Raw genomic sequence first — 20,608 nt, forward strand, 5'->3', positions numbered from 1 at the left:
TGAGCCCAAGAGACCCCGTATGGCTAACCATTACCATTATGTATCAACAAGAGCGATCCTTCCGAAAGAAATATATCTTATAAACAAAAAGAAGTAATCCCACTATAGAAATGAAGTTAGCTCCATTGGAATGTTATTTTTATAAAGAAAATGTCCCGCATCGTGGTAGATATAAATCCTTTGCTGAGCAGAAATCTGCCTTGCGAATCCAGTTACTCATGCTCCTCGCCGTGTGCTTCACCACTCTAATACAAGAGAAAACAAGTTCCTCACTGAAGCGGTACTCGCCCTATTTTACTCCGCAAATGGAAAGAAGTAACCGACAGCTTCATTCGCCAATGGCTTCAAGGTATTTCGGGTAAAACAAATGAGCCGCATATTACTGTCGAATCAATGGCAAGAGGCGGGTCATCTGGAAGGGCCGCCCAAACAGCATGCCCCTGCACGGCCGCCTGGGAAGCCCCGTGGCTTGATTGTGTGTCAGTTTCGATGGTGCCTGTGGTGAATGCCGGCGAGGAGGGGGATGGGAGCTTCGGCGAGCGTAAGGACCCGACACAGAATCGGAGCCCCGTATCACATACAGCAGTGTATACCCCATAATAAACAGCAACTGTAAATATACAAGACACTAACATTATTGGAATTGTTCACCGGGGATTTATAAAAGACACCAATGGATGTAGCGCACCCGAACAAGACAGGGGATTTAACTTTCCGACATTTTTTGGGAGATACTGAGAACTTTGTTTCTTACCCTTGAAGAGGGAGCTACTTGTAAGGGCAAAGGATACAGGAGACTCCGAGGCGGATATCTAGGCCTACTGGTCTAATTGGAATTAATGTTGGGCTACTCCAAGGACTTCCATAGTACATTATCGTTGCCTTGTTTTTAAGGAATTTGGAATGACTCTTTAGGTAAGCACTTTGAATATGTAATATCTTAATGTACATATAATAGTTTTTACCAAGATCTGAAACAAATCAACCATGTTTTCTGTGCCATGACTGCACGGCTAACTAACTTAGCAAGCAAATAACCTGCGTCCACTGAAGTTTCTTCAAGCAAGTTGCTTGTCTTCACAGTATTTCGAGCATTTCTCCAGTATTTCTATATTAATGTGAAGTGTTTAGCCAGCTGAAATGGGAAGTAAAATATATGTTATGCCTTCCAGGGGCGCTTTGGGCTGTGACTGAAATGGTCCTCTCTTGGCTGTTTGATCAGTCCCTCGTGTTGTTTTTTAGTTTGCTTCCATCGTCACTAATTATTCTTTCTGCCAGTTTTTCAAATATTCAGCGTTCAAATATTTTGAACAATCATGGTATGGACGTCACATTCAAATTATGCAACTTTTATGTCTTTAAACATTTTTGGTTAAAATGTTTGTTTTTTTCCAAACCTAAAATCAAAATTAGCAGTGTTAGTCGAGTGAATTGTCTGTTTTTGAATTACAACTAGTAAAACTCAAAATTAGTGCAAACTTACACCATAATATTGAATGTTTTTTCAGTAAGTTTCTTTACTGTTTCCACAAAGGGACGAGGCATTACACCATTACAGAGTCCAAACAGCGTTAGTTCCACAGTGGCTAACCTGTTTGTATCTTTTTAATATTAATGTAAAGCCTTAGGATGTTGGATGTGTATTGCGTTTATTATGTTTGCTAGTTCACAAACAGGCGACGCAGGTTAAACGTTAAGAAGGTTCCCAAAGTAATATTTATTGTCCCTGGGTCTTGACAACAGGGTGTTAAATGTTCTTTAGGGTGTTCAATATGTAGGAGTTTTAGAAAAGAATCCTTGACCCGATCTGCTGTTGGATCTTTCTCGACGACTCTTAGCCTAGCTGCTAACTGCATCTAGCACAGCAGCCGGGGCAACAAATGTTGCTAGCCCTTAGCTAACTTGGTGAATGTTCTTCCGCTGCGTGTGCTCTAACATTCAGTCCTTACCCAGCACACAGTATGCATTGCTATCCTTATTTTTCTACTTTATCTGTGTAGTGACGGAAGGGATGTAAGGTTTAATGCGGCCTCGTCGTGGTGTTTCGCTACATGATGTGAATCTGTCTTTGGCAACACAGGCGGTTTCAAAGTCAACTATTTGCCACATTTATAGTTTTTATCTAGTTAATTTTCTTTTTTGAACGCATGTGTTTAGTGTTGAGAAGGCCAGAGCTTTTGGTTTATTTGCTCTGCTTCACCTCCCCCACCAACCAGCCAACCCCCAGCCTCTGTGGCGGTTGAGAGAACTGGGTGATATTATAGTGGAGAGCTCCGTATTCCATTATTAAGCCTCCATATTTGTTGTTTCAGAGTGAGGAAATATTGTAGGGCTGCTGTTTCTGGGTGCAAAGCCAGCTATAGGATGTTTTAACTCGAGCTTTATTGAAGAAGTGTGCAAACACGTTATTAATTATACATTTTATACATCTCAGCTTTATATGGCCTTAAAGGAAGATAAAACATCCCTTTTAAACTCTTTAGGACTAACTGTAGCAGGTATGTTAGCAAAACCATTAAAAGTATTGCATATGAAAACAAATATTTTCATGATACCAAGGTTAGATAGACTGTATTTAGGTGATATCAAAATTTTCTTTAGATAATGCTTTGAAATGTTTTAATGAATGATCCTAAATGTCGAGTGCTTTTGAAAAATGTTAACCAGTTCACTCTTGTTTTAAATGACGGGTGTTTAACAGTGAAAAGTGCTTTTTTTTCTGCAACTTGGAGCCAGAAAAATATGATAGTCGTAATGAACAAACCCTTAGGTTTTCTTTTGTTAGTGCTTGAAGTTGAAATTCTTCTGTTTCCAGTCCACAAAGTGGAAGTAGAAAATTAGCATGTATCAAAATTCTTATTTGTGCATTCTATTACCATCAGCCTGATACAATTGTTTCACATTTGGAATACAAATCAGTGGGAATCATTAGAAAGGAAGTTCCTGTTTGGTTTTTTTTGGGGTTGAGTATCTTTTGTGATGTAATGTCCAACCCAGCCGCGGCCTGTGTGCCAGGGCCTTGTTGGATTACTCCACGTAGGCTTGTATTACTCGTCCTCAGCAGTGTACACGTCAAATGCGCCGCTGTTCTCTGACTGGGCCGCTTATCTTTTAGTCTAAAACTGGAAGCATGGCTATCTCGCCTCAGTTTAATTTTTGTTTGCTCTGTCATTAACTCAATAGGCCATATTCAGCTTATCGTTGTGAAAACATTTGTGCCGGTGCTTTAGGATCAAAAGACAATGTCAAGTTGAATCATTAAGTCACCCTTGTTGCTTCGTCTCGTGATTGTTTTCCTTCCATCCGAGATTAAGAATAACATGTAAAACTTCCCAGAACGTCGTCGTACGCCCGGGACCTCGTTGGCTTTTACTTTATAAGTGGAAAAACGACATCCTTCTCCTGGCAGGGTGTTGAGTTGGGACTTTGCCAAGTATCTGGTTTGATCTTAATGTGTGTTGAGGACCTGATTGGCGTGTCTGGAGTTGAGCTGTCATTGGTTGGAGCTGACATTCTCTGAATATGTTTCACATCTTTTAATAGACTGAGTGGGCTGCAGCTTTCCAACCTGGCCACTTGGAACCAGTGGTAACATGAGCCTCTCTGACATGCCCCCCTCCACCCTCTGTGACCTGTACCTTCTTGTTATCTTGAACAAACATTGTGTTCACTGACAGAGACAAAGGAAATGTACTCTGCTCTGTATTTATTGTGGTTACATTTTGGGGCACAGACAAGCCTATACGACTGAAGTCTACTGAAGTCATCTAGCCACAACAGGAAATCTCAGAAAGCTCGTTCTCTCTGAACAAACCTGAGTCTCTCTGCCCACCGTGACCTCCATTTCAGATGCTGATTCAGTCTCTGCATTTTGTCAGCCTGTACTTTTCTTTTTTTTTATCAACATGTTGGACACTTCTAATATGATCAGCAAGCTAATTTGAATGAAGCAAGGCCAAGCAGTGCCTGAGGTCCGGATTATGGCTGATAACGTGGGTTATATTTAGGGGTTTGTTTGGGTATTTGTAATTTGTAGAAATAGTGTAATTATTCACAATAAATAGAAGTCAGAGCAGTGTCCTAATAAGGTTGGCCAAGAAACGTGTGTGTGTGTGTGTGTGTGTGTGTGTGTGTGTGTGTGTGTGTGTGTGTGTGTGGACCTGTGTACAGGATGTACACCCTTCTATGGGCCTCTGAAAGTTTGGAGATTGGTGGAATGTGCAGACATTCAAGGTTAGTAGAAACGCTTTTCTTGCTAGGAAGGAAGTCCAGTGTGCCCAACGTGTTCGCATGAGCAAAACAACAATTTCACCATTTTTTTGGTTTTTATTATTATTAAGACCTGTTCATCATTGTGTTATGACAGCAGGAACCGTTTCCAGAAACTCTGGTCCGTTTAGTCGTGCTTCCACCTCGAAGACCACGGGGCTGGCTCTTTGTTTTCCATGTTGTGACTGCCAGGTTGTCGATATAGAGCTGGTTCTCTGACAGAGAGAGAGGATTGCTCCTCCTCCGTAGCTACAGCTGACACAAGTGTTGCTTCTGACTAAAGAAACAAAATGTGCACTAAACCCACGGACTGTGGCCTTCTACAGCCTGTTACTCAGTGAATCCCATGTTCTGCGGTGGGAGTGCTGGTGTGTTGTTTGCTTTAAAACTTGGCCATTTGAGAGAGCTAGACCCCCCTGTGGCCCAGAACCCCAGGAGATTGTATGGCCAATGCACTGATCTCAGGTTCTGCACAGTCTATCTAAAACCACCAAACTTTCCGGAAGTCTCCAACATATTTCAGATAAATTGTGTTCATCTCAAGGTCATGTTTATGTCTGGGATTTTCAGCACAAAAGTAAAAGCAGGCCAGTATTTGAAGCCATGGTGTGTTATTCCACATGGTGATGATGATCATATTGGCCATATCTTCCCAGCTACTCTTGATTTTTCTGTTATGACAATGTTCCCGTTACTTTCTGTTAGCTTTAGCATCGTGGACACCATTTTCTGTGTCAGATAAGGCTGTCCAACTGAGTGGACACATTACTGGTCCACACATGGTGGATGGTTTGTGCTTGAAATTGAATAACTTCACAAATGCGAACGCTCATTTTGGAATGTAAATTAAAGGGGCATTATTATAATAAAATTGACCTTTTGAACTTTAGATTGTTACATTTTTATTACTTAATCAAAAACACACTTGGCGTGTTGTCTTGATTTGTTCATGCATGTTTGAGAAACACTTTAATCCCCCATGGCAACCATTCAGCTGTTCAAACCACCTGGGTGGAGGCAGCTTCTCCTCTGAGCTGCAGTTTCCAAACTTCGGAGCCTTGTCCTCACAGAGCAGCTCCTTAAGACTAGCCAGCAGCAATTAGCAAACACATCTTCATTGCAGAAGCTACTGGTAAAAACTTTAAGGACAGAGCAGCCATGTTGTGATGACTTCCTGATGGAATTTCTAAAAGAGACAGAGGCACAATTACAAGCTGCTAAATATCGAAGTCCAATTTCTTTTAAGTCTTTTAACTTAATATATATAGCATTTTCATAAGAAGTGAAGATAGTTGATTGTGAGTTATATATTTTTAAATAAAGCATCACCACATGAAGATGTGATGGAGAGTATTAAGGCCCTCCTCCTGGCTCTGATTGGTTGTTCTAGGTAGCACTGCTTTCTCGTTTGCCTCTGGGAGAAGGCAGAGGAGCTCATTTTTTCATATTATCCGTCTCATACCATACTGACATAATGACGATTTCAACAAATACATGAGTAAAAAAAAATAATTTTTTTTGTAAAAGTTGCATACTGCAGCTTTAAGCAGAGTTATGTGGAAGAGATGAAGCCCAGGAAACCAAACGAGTAGAGACAAGAGAGAGCAGCTAATGATAAGATGAAAAGAAACAACAAAGTTTCTAAATAACCGTCCTCTCCTCCCCTCACCTGTCGTTCCTCCTTTTTACCAAGGTGTATAAATTCCCCCAATGTGAAGAAGCATATCGGGTGGGAAATTCCCAATTTCAGGCCGTTTGTGTTTCAGGCTGGGGTTTAAGCTATTTCACAACACCTGACATTTGTGGACTAGAAGGAGGAGTAATAAAATTAACTAGCAACATGTACTACAGTCAGTAATATAAATTTTCATGAAGCGACATTACATCCAGTGATTACTTTAAAGTATGAATGAACACTGTTACATACCCTAGTTTCTTATGAAGGCTGGAATACAAACCTGAGGCACACTGCAGTGATTAGCAAATACGAGCAGTTTTGAGGGCTTTAAGCATCATTGTTCTGAATTTATTATGAGAGCAATTGATCAAAGTTCTTATTATAAAACATTTGTTACAGTTGGTGATAAACATAAATGCCCAGCCCTAGATTCAATCTACATATTGAGATTCATGCCTCATGTCATCCATTACCTACATTTACAATGATTCTTGGTACAATATTCAAATTGACAACCTTTATTTAATTTATCTGACAGCACGACCGCATTTTTGTTTTACAACTGGATATAAATTGAACCAGTAATAATTAAGAGTGAGAACTATGATCTACAATCCAACAATATCTAGAGAAACTCATTCATGTGTTTATCTTTAATAGCATTGATTATTGCAACGGTGTCTTCACAGGTCTGCCTAAAAAATCAAGGTCAGTTTTAAATCAGTTCTAAAGTCCTTCTACTGGCTCCCTGTAGCAGTTGAAACTACAGAAAACTGAATGTCTTGGCACCAAAATAAATGAAAGACTTGGGGTATCAGCATTCCAGGTCACTCAGGTCTTCTAGTCTACTCTGCATCCCCAGAACCCAACACACGGAGAAGCAGCATTCAGTTTTTACGCTCCACTAATCTGGAAGAAACTTTTAGCAAACTGCAAAATGGCCGAAACACTGAGTTCCTCTAAAGTGGACATATCATGTTTTTAAATCCTTCCTTTTAACATTTAAATCATTCAGTAGTGGCCTATGTAAAGTGGAACTGCAACATGTTGGTCTGAATTCCTCTTGGTTTGAGATTCACAGGCCGCCTTTTTTTTTTTTTTTTTTTTTTACCTCTGTTCTGATGTGCTGACCTGTCTCTTTAAATGAAACTCAGGCACTTTATGCTCCGCCCCCTGCAGGTCTTGTTTCACCACTTTTTGTAGTGTGATAGCAGTTTGATAACTCTTTATTTCCAAATTTACTTAAAGATGTCAAACTATGGAAAACTTGTCCATCCTGCCTCCCATGCTGGAGTCATAAAATGCTACCACAGTAAGAATGAACTCGCCTTGTAAATGAGGCCACCACATAGTTAGCAAGTTAGCTAATGCTAGCACCAAGAGTATCACTGAATGCATTTGGATCATGTTCCCCAAGACAAAAACGGCAAAAACAAGGTTTATGTAATGACACTCGGTAACTAAAAGCTAGCACACAACGCTAACATACTTCTACTACTAGCTAAACATTGTCCCAGATGTCACATCTACACAATAAATTCATGTCTAAAATAAAGTTTATTGTCATTGTAGCATTTTGTTTCAACTTCTGCTTTGTGTCCGTCATTTCCATAGACGGACACAGCAAAGCAATGAGACAAAAGTTAAGTTTACACAAGATCCCTGAGTGGAAACTGCTGGTATTTTCAGATGTTGACTGGGGAAAAGTTCCACGTTTAGATGAGACTGCCAAAGCACCTTGAATCCATTGTTGTTCCAATGCCAGGCCACTGTACAGCGCTGTGATTTTTAGCATTTCGTTTAATGTACAATGCGCTTTTGACCCTTAGCTTCCACCTCATTTAGAACTAACCCTTCTCTGCCTGTCATGAACCAAGTGCCACATAAGTAGTTTTCATCAAGAGTTGTTGAACAGGTTAAGTAGTTCCCACAATGCATCGCTATCTGTCGTTGTTTTTGTTGTTAGTTCCTGAAAGTTTTCTCTGATGATACCTGGTTTCAAAAAGTCCCGGTGTGAGAGACTGCGAGATCACAGGTGGCTGGATCACAACAAAATTGTTACAGTTTTACCAAAGCACGGCGCCGTGTAAACGGGGCAAAAGTCTATCGGTAAATCCCTCTTGATCCTGGTGGAGTTTGATGATTCAGTCATCCTTGAAGTGCTTCACACAAAAAAAGAGGATTTCCTCCACTGATGTGGTAACATTGCTTGGATAAATAAAGTTTTATAGTGTGGATTAATACACCAACCAACCGAACATTTTCAAACAGCTTCTGCATCTTTGAACTTGGACTCCAAAATTGCTGCGAGAAGTAAAAATGGCAAATTTGTGAAATTGCTTAGGTGGAAGTCCATGACCTTGTGCTTAAATATTGATGTTATTGTTTTAAAAAAAATGCAATAATTAATAGAGAAAATGACCCAAACTGAAAATAAAGATAGTTATTCTGTACCGTTAGACACTAAACAAAACTTTCCTGCCTCCTAGAGACGCTACACTAAATGCATTTAAGTATTAAATGGGTTTTCCGTGGTAAGTCCCCTTCAAATCAAGATTTAAAACCCATTCGTTTAGATCTGCCTTTGATTAATAACTGGAACACCATAAACTGTGGTCTGGTTTTTAACTTGTCATTTTTCCTCACTTTACCACTGCAATTTAGTGTTTTTTTTTGTTTTTTTTTGTGCCTGTTTATTGTTTTATTTTCCTTTCAATCACGTAAATTACTTAGAATTGTTTTGCTGCTGAAAATGTGCTCAACTAATAAATTAATCTTGCCTTCAAATAACAAATTTAAACATCTGACGCTGTTGTCTCTGCTTGTGGAAACACCACAGTCTGGACGCTTCTGTACCAGCATTATAGATAGAAGTGAACAGTTTTTCCTCCTTTAATCTGGTTGTATTTTCTTTACTTCAACCCTGAACCGTCCATAAATCACTACCAGTGCTCTGACACAGAGCCATCATCCTCCTTGGTTGTGTGAGTAAATGGGTGTTGCACCTGTGGTGGTTGTGACTGTTTGACCATCTCACTAGGAAAAGTGTAGGCGTTAAAACACTTTTGCCTTTCCTGGAGCCTGGTCCCTCTGTATTGCGCTGCTGATAATTATGCTGTTATATCTGTGCCGCTGAACGCGCAGTGAGACTGATGTAAGCAAATATATCCATGTGAACAAACTTTGTGTGTATAAATATCACACACACCTGCTCGATAAGTGCTCTGGCTCTCGTTGGACCTCTTCTTAAAAAGCCCCAGTTTGACTCTTCAGTTTTATCTAATTCTAGATATTTCTCATTTACTTTCTCTTTCCAAAATTTGAGAAAGAGAAAATTTATACGACTGCGATCTTAGAGTCAAATGACATTTTTGAAAAATTTCAGTCAGGTTTCAGATTGAGACACAGTACAGAGACCACCTTATTAAAAATAAATGACGACATTATGTCTGTTGACAGTAAGCGTTCTGTCGTTCTGGTTCTTTTGGACCTTTCAGCTGCCTTTGACACGGTGGACCAATCTGTCCTCCTGTCTCGTTTTGAAACTCTTTGTTCGTATCCGTGGCACTGTACTGAAGTGGCTTACTTACTATCTGACAGATAAATTCTGTGTGGAGTGCCACAAGGCTCCACTCCTGGTCCCCGTCTTTTCTCCTTTTATATGTTGCCATTAAAGGGAGTTATGTCTGCGCATAAAGTGTCCTTCCACTGTTATTCAGATGACTTACAAATGTATTTGTCTCTTATTCCAGGTATGACTAATGTGGTTTTATCATTTGTAGACTAGGTAATAGCTGTTAACCAGTGGCTGAGTAAAACCTTTTTTTATATTACCGAAAGACTGAATATATTTCATTTGGTGACAGTTTCTGACACTTAAGTAAAACTGTCAGAAACCTTATTAGGAGTTTAAATTTAATAAACAAATTGACTCTGGAGTCAAATCCAGCTTTTATCTTCTGCAAACCAAAGTTAAATATTTTTTTAAAAATTGTATCGACTTAGAGAAGACCATTCATTGCGTTTGTTTAGTTCTAGACCCGATTATTTTAATGGGATTTATATTGGTCCCTGTTGACCTCCACCTGTGTCTCTGGAGTTTCTGACAAAGAAAATTATACTGAATTCTGTTTAATGCACTTGAGAAATTAAAGAACACGATCCAAACAGTGCTGCCTGCTTTGTCCAGATGAGAGTGGGTTTGTATCCAGGAGTATGAAGGCATCTTTAAGTCCAACTCCTCCTAGATGAGGAGACTGCAGGACCTTTGTGATGTGTAATGTCAGGGCAACAGGTCTATAGTCGTTGATGACTAAAGGGTGTGTTTTCTTTGGTACCAGAACCAGGCAGGATGTTTTCCACAACAACGGAACCTTCCATCGGGTCAAGATAAATTTGTAGAAATATTTTATAATCCCACAGAGATAAAATTGCTCTGTTCAGGCTTTTAGGACTGACATCATCTGGACCTGCAGCCTTGTTCCGGTTCAGTTTCTCCAGATGCCTCTTCACTTAACTTCTAAAGACAGAAAAGTGGGAGAGGAAGGTACAAGGAGCAGCAGCATCTCCTGATTTGGTTGAAGACAAACTTGTGTAAGCGGAAGAATCCATGACTGAGGTAGAAGATAAAACATCTGAGGTTTGACAACTTCAAAAAGTCCTCCATAGCAAAATAGCAAAGTATGAAAAATCAGTCCAATTACACAGCATCCAAAACAGGAAGGAACAGTTGTCCAAAAAAAAAAAAAAGTAATTTCCCCCCAGAAAGGCAAGAATGAAAGTTTGAAAAAGAAAAAGATATAAATGAAAGTACGGAGCTACTCCAGTTCAAGTCAATGTTGTCGTTATGTTCAAGCTGGCATGTTTAATGTGATGCCTGTTTAAAATTTGGGTGTACCTAACTTTAGTGCTGCTGCACCAGAGCTTAGAGTCAGTCTGGAGGGGTCATGAAGGAACATTTGACCTTTCAGTGATTCAAAATGGCTGTCAGGCTTCCGTGTTATTTAAGCCTCAGTGAGTAACACCTTTCAGTATTGCACCGGCTTATGCAACATGTGTTTTAATGCTTCTCCTGTTGAAATGTGGCTGTTGCCAATGTGTTGAGACTGTCTGGAGAGGAACACTTGTCCTTCAAGCCTCAATTAGAAGCTAAAAGACATGAAATACCTGCCATTATATTAACATCGGTTCTCTCTGCCTCACAAGAAACTAAGATATTGCTTTAGTAATATTGTCTTAAGCATTGCTGGCAATATGGACGCATCCTTAATGTCGATGAATGTGTTGCTTGGCAAGGTTTTTGCTGACGGTATAAAGACAGGCATGTGTTTAGACCTTGCAGCCATTCTCTTAACTACTTCCAGAAATCAGAATATCCTTCCAGACAGGAGCTACAGTGAGACATGCTGCAGACCTGGGTGCTTGAAAAGAGGACAAGGCTGGTTAGCAACTAGCTGGACTGCTGCTGGTTGAGTTGGGCTCTGGATAGAAAGTGAAAGTTATGGCAGTTTTGACTTTAGTCTTTGGACACCAACGTGTTCTGGCCGTAAGATGAATACTTAATCATCCCCGGAGAATAATTGATCATTTCCTTCTTCCATATTCACAGTTTGCGATATCCTTTGGTTGCCTGGTAACTTCATTATTATGGCACCTGAAAGTATCTAATCAGTTGGTAAATTATTTACTATTTCAACATATGCCATTAATAAAAGAAATTCTATATTTACTGGATGAGTCTCAGTGTTAAATGAAACGTGTCAAATGCCTAATTGCTTTTGTTAAGTCCTTCATATTTAAAATGAAAAATGCACCAATCAGATGCCAGTTTGAGTCCCTTAAAGGGCTCTGGTATGTAAAAGGGACTTTTCTGAGCTTTAACATTATGTTACGATGTTTTTCCCTCACCATAACACTGGAGTGTTGCTCGGATTCCTTCATGCGTGTTTGAGAAATCCTTGAATCTCCCGTGGCAACCATTCAGGGACGTCTACACACTTTCTCTCATAGCAGACCCCAGCTGAGCTTACGTTTACAAAAATAATCTTAAATTTTTTTGTGAAGATGTACAAAATGACTGAAGATTTAAGCCACATATATAATCAGATACTGGGAGCTGGTTGATTAGTCAGGCATTTGGGTCTCTCTGGTTGTAAGCTGGTTAATTGTAACACAGTTTACCGAAACTGAAAATTCCACAACAGATTCTGGACGATGTCTCAGAGGAGAACAGAGCAGTTTTCCAAACATAAAATAACTGAACGCATCATTTACTTGGACAAAAGCTTCAGTAGCGTTATTGGCCTTTGCCTTCTGTGCAGCGCCATCTCCACAAACACCAATGTACAGAAAGGTTTCTGTCCACATTAGTCAGGACTTAAGTTGAAATCAAAAACCTCGACAGATCGGTGTGTCATCAAGCAGGAAGGGAGCCAGTCTGATCTCTGTATCACTGTCAGAAATTATCAGCGTTAAATAAAAGTATAAAGATGAGCATAACTCCAGTTTTTTGGGGGGTTTTCCCAGATGCATCACTGTTTCTACTTTCTCACCACATTTCCTTTGTTGTTTACCTCTAACATTGTCTTGGACGGTTATTGGTCAGAAGAGACAGTCGATTCTAAAAACGTTCTGTTGCTACGAAACAGGAGTGAGAGAAGCTGCTGTACAACAGGAGCGTCTTAGTAAACACATTTAGTCAGTGGTTAGGTTAGTATGAAGGACAGAGGCTGATTTCCATTGGCTTGGTGAATGCACTTGAACACTTCGGCTAGCGATTTGATTTAAATCTCTCCTAAATCTGATGAATTAGACCTGATTGCTTTAGTTTTTTGCTAGTTATTGGCAGATGTACATGATGCCACTCTGTGAAACGATCAAAAATCTTCCTATACCAAAACTTCAAACTATAGATCATACTTTTGTCATTTAATTTTTTTCTGGGATTCACATATAACTTCTAGCTCACACTCTAAGGTCACCAGAGGCAATCAATGAGCCAACTCTAAAATTGCCCCTAATACGACCTTGATCAATTGATTCAAAATAAAGAACTATAGTCAACAACAGCTGCCACGACTGGCAAAGAACGGTGACAGGGGATGGACAGAATTTTTAAAAATGCAGTCCTTACAAAAGAATGTTTGAAATGTCTTCTGGCAAAGTTCCTGGACATGAAGGAGACATTAATAATATAAATCTAATTAACAGTCCTGCAGTAAATATCAACTTTGTCAAGGTTATGCTGTTAAATTCACTTTGTTCAAATGTCTTGATTCAGCTCTTATTTTGTAGGACCGAAAATGAGATCTTGTTACTTTTTTAATACCTTGTGTGCAACATGCATAAGCAGTTCACTGAAATTGTTCCCATTACCTGGAAAATATGTTTTAAAAATTACTCATCCTCACAATCATGTCTTTCTTTAATAATAATGTCTCCCATTTATGTGACTCTCTCCTATGACGGACATATGACTTGAATTTCATCTAAATTACTATGTAATTTAGTTGAAAAATTACGTGGTACTAAAAAAACCAAAGACTGAGCTAGAAAATTACTAAACGGAACTAAAAAATTACCACTAGAAACGTTAAACGTTTTATAGTTGAGGTCGTCCAGTAACTGGAATTTCCACAAAAATGAGAAAATGATCAACTTTCAAAATTTAAGTTGCAATGGATATTGTAAAACACTGAATTAGACGGACTGAAATAAAACCGTTTAAACCTGTCATGCTAGCTGCAGTTAAAATAAAACTTAAGTGAGCAGTTTTTGCTGAATTAGCAAAAACTGCTCACTTAAAATATCACTGTTGGTAAATTGTGGTAAAGAGCAGTCAGCAAGAAAATATTTTCATCAACTTACCAGAGAAACTGTGAAACACAGAGAATGAATTACATTCAGTCCTGGAACTGCTGATGTTTGGAACTGTTTGGATCTCCATGACCCAAATTGACTTCTGCAGTCCATTCTTTCTAGGTAAGTCCATGGGAGTGTCCAAACTCCACTGATGCCTCCCACCTTGATTAACTGGGCTTGAGAAGTTGATCAACTAAAGCTTTTCCTCTGCTTACATCCCGCAGAATGCTGTTCGGTTCTAGATTGGAGTTTGGTGAATTTATCAACATCATACAGGACATATTTTTGATCACGTGTCTATCGCGATAGATATGGTTATTGTTTCATCGCCCAGGTCTATTTTCTATAATTTTTATTAGCAGCAGTTATGTCCTGTGAAGAGAATCAGACACCAGCCCACGACAACATTAGTCGACTATTCAGTGCGCTCAGCTGGGACCATCACCTTCTGGCTAATGCTGCATGCCATAATGATATGTCCCTAGTCGTTCTCTGATTTGTATTGACCTTTTGCAATCATGCACAGTGTCTCAGTTAGTCTGATCTCCAGTCTTCATGCAGCCTTAGCTGCTTCTTAGACTCACGTCAGGATTGTTTGAGAATGGAGCCATCGATCTGGCTCCCCCTCCGTCCTCCAGAGGCCCAGGGTTCAGCTCAACCAGCGTACTGTCATTATGGGATAGAGATGGCCGTGTTCTATTCATGCTCCCTTTCAGAGCAGGCATTAGGGCTCTGCTGTCCTCTCTGTTGCCTTTGGAACCCCAACTTAAGTCTTGCTTTCTAGCTGTAGATGTAAGTGAGAAAGTATCATGTTGTACATTACAGGCATGTAATTTTATTTTTTTTTACCACCACAGCTTCCTCAACCTAAAGATGATTACAACATGTTGCACAATTCTTTAAAGAAGGAGTTCCAATGATGATCATTGCTATAGATGTGTATTATGTTAAGCTACACCAGCACAAAATGTGCTAGCATGCATTTTATTCTGAGCGGTTTTCCTCAGCATGTCTCTTCCCTGGCTTTGTCTCTAAAATGGCCACTTGTCTTGGTGTCAAGCTGCTGGTAATCTGAGCCTGGTTGTCATGGCCACTCAGGTAAATAAGGAAGTAAAGGAGTTGGGAGGTTTGTTGTAGGGAGGGAAGATAAAGAGAGGGGCACTCTGCTTTGTGTGGAATTTACCTCCTAACCCCCCGCTGTCTATATTTGGAGTAGAAACTTCCTTTCCTGGCTAATGACCTCGTCTTCACAAATACCCAGCATGCAACGGGTTACTACAGGGCTGAGTCAGCAGTAACTCACAGACACCCAGAGACTGAATGCATGGCACCTGAATAACTAGCCAACATTTATTGCAATCCAAGCTGCTGTTCATGTTGTGTTTTGCAAATAATGAAAAATTGTTGCATATTGTGCAGCCAATCATGTGGTACTGATGTGAATTTCAAATTTGGCCAAGTTGCTCTTATAATAAGAAGACATTACAAAATGTCTGCTGAGACCTTATTAGTGTGAGCAAATACATCATCAGGATTTATATTTGCATCTCTTGTCGTCACAATGAAAATAATCTAGTAAACAGTTGTTGGTTGCTGCTTTTCATACTTCCACGCTTCGATGTGCAAAGATTTCTGCTTTCGAATCTTGTTACGGTTGCCATGTTTGTGTCTCTGGGAGCATGCATCCTTTCGCTTGCCTTCCAGGTGGCACTGCTCCGTCTGTCTGTCTGCTGGGGAACCTTGTTCTCTTGTCAAAACTTGGCGAATGGAGCTGTGGAGATTAGAGCAGGGGACCGTCCCCACTAAATAAAGGGGACGGTGAAGTGACCGTCCCTTGCTTTACGGTGAAGCAAGGGACGGTGGAGCGGTGGACGATTGAGACGATGGAGCGGTGGAGCAGGTGTCGGTCCATGGTGGAAGGCTCTGCGACCTAAAGCTCAGTGTTGGTGTGTGAACGCTGCAGCAGAGGCAGCTTGTAGACAGAGTTTGGGTCAGTGTTTCAGCAGCACACAGTCACATGAGCCAGGAGCCAAGTGATTACTCATCCCTCCAGCTGTCTGGGAACACGGTGCCCCCTGCTGGTTCTCTTCCTTACCACAGCCCATATCTGGAGCTCTAGAAGATCAAGTATGTTTTCTGTATATCCTGTCTCTCCTCTTTTCTGTTGGATGTATTAAAAATGGGCCTTCTCCGCCACAGGCATGTCAGCGTGTCATTTTAAACATACAGAATCGCTCTTTTTTGATCATAAAACTTAATTGTCAGCATGACTCAGTGCATGGACCCGTGTGAATTTTTTTGATACAAGAACTGGGGGACGGGGTTCTTGTATTTGTGAAACGTTAAAGAACAAATCGTCTTTACTGGATTATCTGTCTCTATAGTCTGTCCTCTGGAAGTTTTATTTGCAGCTTTCAATCAACAATTAGGCAAGGCATTGCAGCTTGGTGCAGTTTAACAGTATCCTGTGACTGATTTTCTATTACTGAGATTGTCTCCTTCCAACTCATTGGTGTTTGATCATTTTTAAAAGTTTGATGTAGGTAGGAGGATTGAATTCAAATCTCTTTAGCTTAAGGCCTGTAGATAGACCCTGACTAATAAGTGAACTTTAAACAGAAAGTCTACTCTGGAGACCTAGTGAGCTACATTCTCCTTAGACTTTTGTTTAGAAATAGAATCTGATCGAAGTGCTCTGGGAGAAGTGCACTTCTCTGCGTAGTGATGATATCTCTAGCGGTGGAGAAGACTCTGAGGATACACTGGTGCCAGGGATGCAGAAGTACCTTTTAGCAAGGTGTGATAGGAGTAGATACTCATATTGGTGCTCCTTCTACCAAACCAGTGGATCCTCTTATACTTCCAAGAGTTCAGCCTCCCTGTAGCGGGTCATCTGCTCTTTACCCTCATCCTCTTGGGTATATATATGTCTTCGGTCGTGCTGCACCACAATATTCGCCGCCATTACGCTGCCCGCACTTCTTCTGTGTAAATCAGGTATCTACTAGGCGGGTAACTTGGCAGAAATTCTCTACAGTGACACTAGAGAGTGATGACCTAATCACTCTCCCGGCGATGCAAGCAGTGAATGAGCAAGGTGACAATTGGATGTTACGATACTTGCGGATGAATATAAATTTTTTTTCTAGGAAAGAAAATATCAATATATATCGCAAAATTGATATTAGTACACAGCCCTAGTGTAAACCGTCTGACCCTGGAGATTTACATGTTGTTAATCTACTCGTGTTTTTATTTCTTTTTCCGTGATGTTCAATGTCATTTTTCTGAAGATAATTCTGTGGAGTTCAGAATATATACATTAATGTGGCCAGTAGTTCCTTCAGAGGTTTAGAATATAAGGTTTTGTGGAATATCTCAAATGCTTCTTGGATTTCATTCAATTTCTTCTTTTAAAGCTTTTGCTTTTGGGTTTCCGATTTTATGGACACTATTTTCTGCTGTTTTCTTTCTTTTTTTTTTAGTTTCCATGCCAGCATCCTCATGGATTTTAATCTGCCTATAAATTGCAAACTTATTGTACTTAAAAGTACATATTTTTGTATGCTAGCATGCCACCGTTAGCATAGTTAGAAGTAAATAGCCTATTTGTTACTAGTAGCTTAAGATATTTATTTTAAACTTTGCTTGTTGTCCAATAATAGCATTTTAACTTTTGTTAACCTGTTTACTATGGTAAAACATTTTTTATAATTAATCTAACATGCTGACATTTGCTAAAACGCTATTTGTCAATGCTTAACATGCTGACGTTAGCTTGCATGTTGATGCTAGCATTTTGGCTAACAGCAGCAAATTTAATAAATAAAATATGTTTTTAGGCCTTAATTTTAGCATATTGAAACATATCCAGTTTTTTAGATCTGGTTTAGTTTCTTTGGTAACAAGGACTCTACTTTTTCGATGTTGAGGTTTTGATTGTCATAATGTCCGAAAGTATGAATTGCTGTCGACTCCTTAGAAATTTTAAGCCTCATCTGCTCATAGTCAGTTCTATATCCAACCACGTCTCTTATTTTGAAGGGTATCTAATACATTCACATGCCTTTAGTGTCGTAACCGTGGCTGGGATGACAGTTTTAATCGACATAAAGAACGAGTAGCCACAGCAGCACACTGAATGTCTTTGTGAAAGGTAAAAAAAAGATTTATTAAAAAAATCGAGATTTGGTCAGCACCATAACCAACATGAACTATAGAGGCATTTAATTCACAGGAAAAGAGACTGAAATGTATAGTTGGCTGTGCTAACCACAGCTGATTGTTGACATAATCACAGACATACAGCAGGAACTAGAAGCCATTTTGTGTTTGCTAATCTTTAACAAACGTTTGTGCCCTCCGTCCTCAGGTCCCCCATGACCGTGAGCCGTGGGCTGCGGCTCGACGGCGCCCCCCTTCTGGAGTGGTCCGTTGCTATAAGTTGGACCTTGTGAATCCTCTTCTCATCCTCCTTTCCCCCCATCCCATCCTGTCTCCCCTCTTCCCCTTCTCGCCCCCTCCTTCCCCCTCGTCCCCCCACTTCCACGCGTCGCTGTGCTGGACGTCATGAGCATAGTAATCACTCTGGGAGTCACCACACCTGAAACGTCTTACTCGGATATGGCTGCTGGATCAGAGTAAGTCAACGCCAGCTGGAACTGGAACTGGCTGATGTCTGTTACTCTCAATTTTTTTCACTGGTAAATGGACTACATTTATATAACTACTTTCCAGTCAAAGGGCTTTCATTAGTATCTCTCATATGTGTTTTGTGATAACTGTGGAAGCTGGACCTTTATTATTTTGTGCTGCTAATGGCTCTTTGAATAAGAAATGTTCCATAAACATGTCTAGCCTTCCTGGCGATAATGTCATTAATTAATTCCAATTAGAGTAGAGTGTGCTTGACGAAAAGCCTTTCACTACTAATTTAAAAACAAGTTAAAAATGACAATGTTCGACATTTTACTGTTCATTCCCTGTTCAGTCCGCTGTAATCAAACTCTATAGTTTATTTGTCTGGAAGGTCCGGTTCATTTGGGGAAGTGTAAATGTGGAATCGGACTCTAATAAAACCAAAAACGTGAACTCTAATCTGCTTGAAGACCTCGGTCTCGGTTAAGTTGAAGTGAACTCTGGCGCGGTTCGATTGCGTATGTGGATGCAAGCCGACCGGAGAAGCTAGAACCAAATAAATGCACAAATCCAGCGCCACAGGGAGGAACGGCTGGTCGTTTTTTACAAAGACAGTAAAAGAACTACAGACAGACATGTCTGTATGTCAGAAAAGATCGTCCTCCTAAAATTAGGCCTTCGCCTGTGTACTTAGTCTGACCTCACCTTTAAACACCTTACTGATGTTTGTTGAGGCTCCTTTACTCAGTGGTAGCATTCACACTGAAGAGGGTGGAAGGTAGCAGAGTCCAGTAGGGCGTGTGTTCAGTGCCGTCAGGTTTGATGGCCAAATCCAAACCTTTTGTCTCTAGAATAACCGGGGCGGCGATCACTTCCTCACACAGGGCCTAGGTAGGTATGGATTATTTATTTCCCTTAATAACAAACATCTTCATTTAAAAACCGCATTTTTCTTTGTTTACTTGTGTTGTTTTTGACAAATACTTAAATTGACTTTCTGAAACACTGAAGTGTGACAAACCAATGTAATAGATTAGAATAGAAGCCTCATTTGAAATATTTTATACCAATGTTTTGTGGTAGTGTTGTGGTAATGATAAAAATCATGATGCTTCTTCAGGGGCCGCATACCGAAAACATTTCTATGACTAAGCCGCACACCATAACTGGATTTAATTAGAATCTGACTGACTGTCATTTATTGATGCAAATAACACACAAAATAAGAAAAAATAACTTTTTGTTTTTTTATTTATTTAACACCATTAAAACATAGATACGGTCACCGATTGAGAAACCAGCAGCATCATAAAGGACCATCATAAAGACCGTTGATACAAATCAAATATGATGGTCAGTGTTCCATTTATTATGGTTCAGAAGCAACTCTAAGCAAATTTTAGCCTTAATTTAAAATAACCCAGTGTTTCAGCTGCTTTGCAGTTTTCTGGAAGTTTGTTCCAGAGTTGTGGTGCTTAGAAGCTGAAAACTGCATCTCCATGTTTGGTTCTGGAATAAATCAAAATCCTAATAAGAAAATGTTTACTTATTTTTGCCCATTCTTAATGGACAGTGAATAGAATGAGCTCTTAAGTTTGTTTAACAGACTGGTGCCAGGCTGGTTTTAGCCTGGTTCCTGACCCGGTTCTGACCAGTTCTTGACCCGGTTCCAGACTGGTTCCGGCCTGGGCTCAGCCCCCTCCTTATCTCTGGTTACCACGGCGACTTCTCCCCCCTGATGGGATTTGATGAAACACTCTTTCATCTGGTTTCCTTCAACATGTAGACTTGCTGCAGAGTCGGAGTAAAGAGGAGCTCTGGTGCCATCTAGTGGTGACGTCCCACCACTAATCAGCTGTGGGAAAGCCAGACATGAAATTCCATGTTAGAGTGTGTGTGTGTGTGTGTGTGCGCGTTGACTTGTTTTACCTGATGAAGTTTGTTTGTGTTTTTAGCCCTGAGTCAGTTGAAGCAAGCCCTGCAGTGAATGAGAAGAACTACAACAACCACAGCTGTGGTAGTGCACAGAATCATGGGTATCGGGGACTCCCATATGCTGTGAGTTCAGACAGCTTCTTCCTCATCTGCAGCGCTGATCATAGCACGTCTTGTAGTTTATTATATTACTCTTTCTTAATGAGAAGGCTGCTATTGTGATGTTTT

The 20,608-nt window shown here is 40.1% G+C and overlaps 1 protein-coding gene across 8 annotated transcripts in view; it reads left to right on the forward strand.

The window, feature by feature from the left end:
* Positions 1-459: 459 nt before the first annotated feature.
* Positions 460-20,608, forward strand: part of setd5 (SET domain containing 5) — a 35,837-nt gene continuing 15,688 nt past the window's right edge. For 2 of the 8 annotated variants that reach the window (XM_008410401.3, XM_008410398.3), the window contains exon 1: positions 19,297-20,503. In XM_008410401.3, coding sequence (XP_008408623.2) covers positions 20,318-20,503 — 186 coding nt within the window. In that variant the 5' untranslated portion in view covers positions 19,297-20,317. The other 6 variants (XM_008410402.3, XM_008410400.3, XM_008410399.3 and 3 more) reach the window with 6 other exon arrangements.

Source organism: Poecilia reticulata, chromosome 5 (assembly GCF_904066995.2).
Source record: "Poecilia reticulata chromosome 5, P_reticulata-male-v2, whole genome shotgun sequence".
NCBI lineage: Eukaryota > Metazoa > Chordata > Actinopteri > Cyprinodontiformes > Poeciliidae > Poecilia > Poecilia reticulata.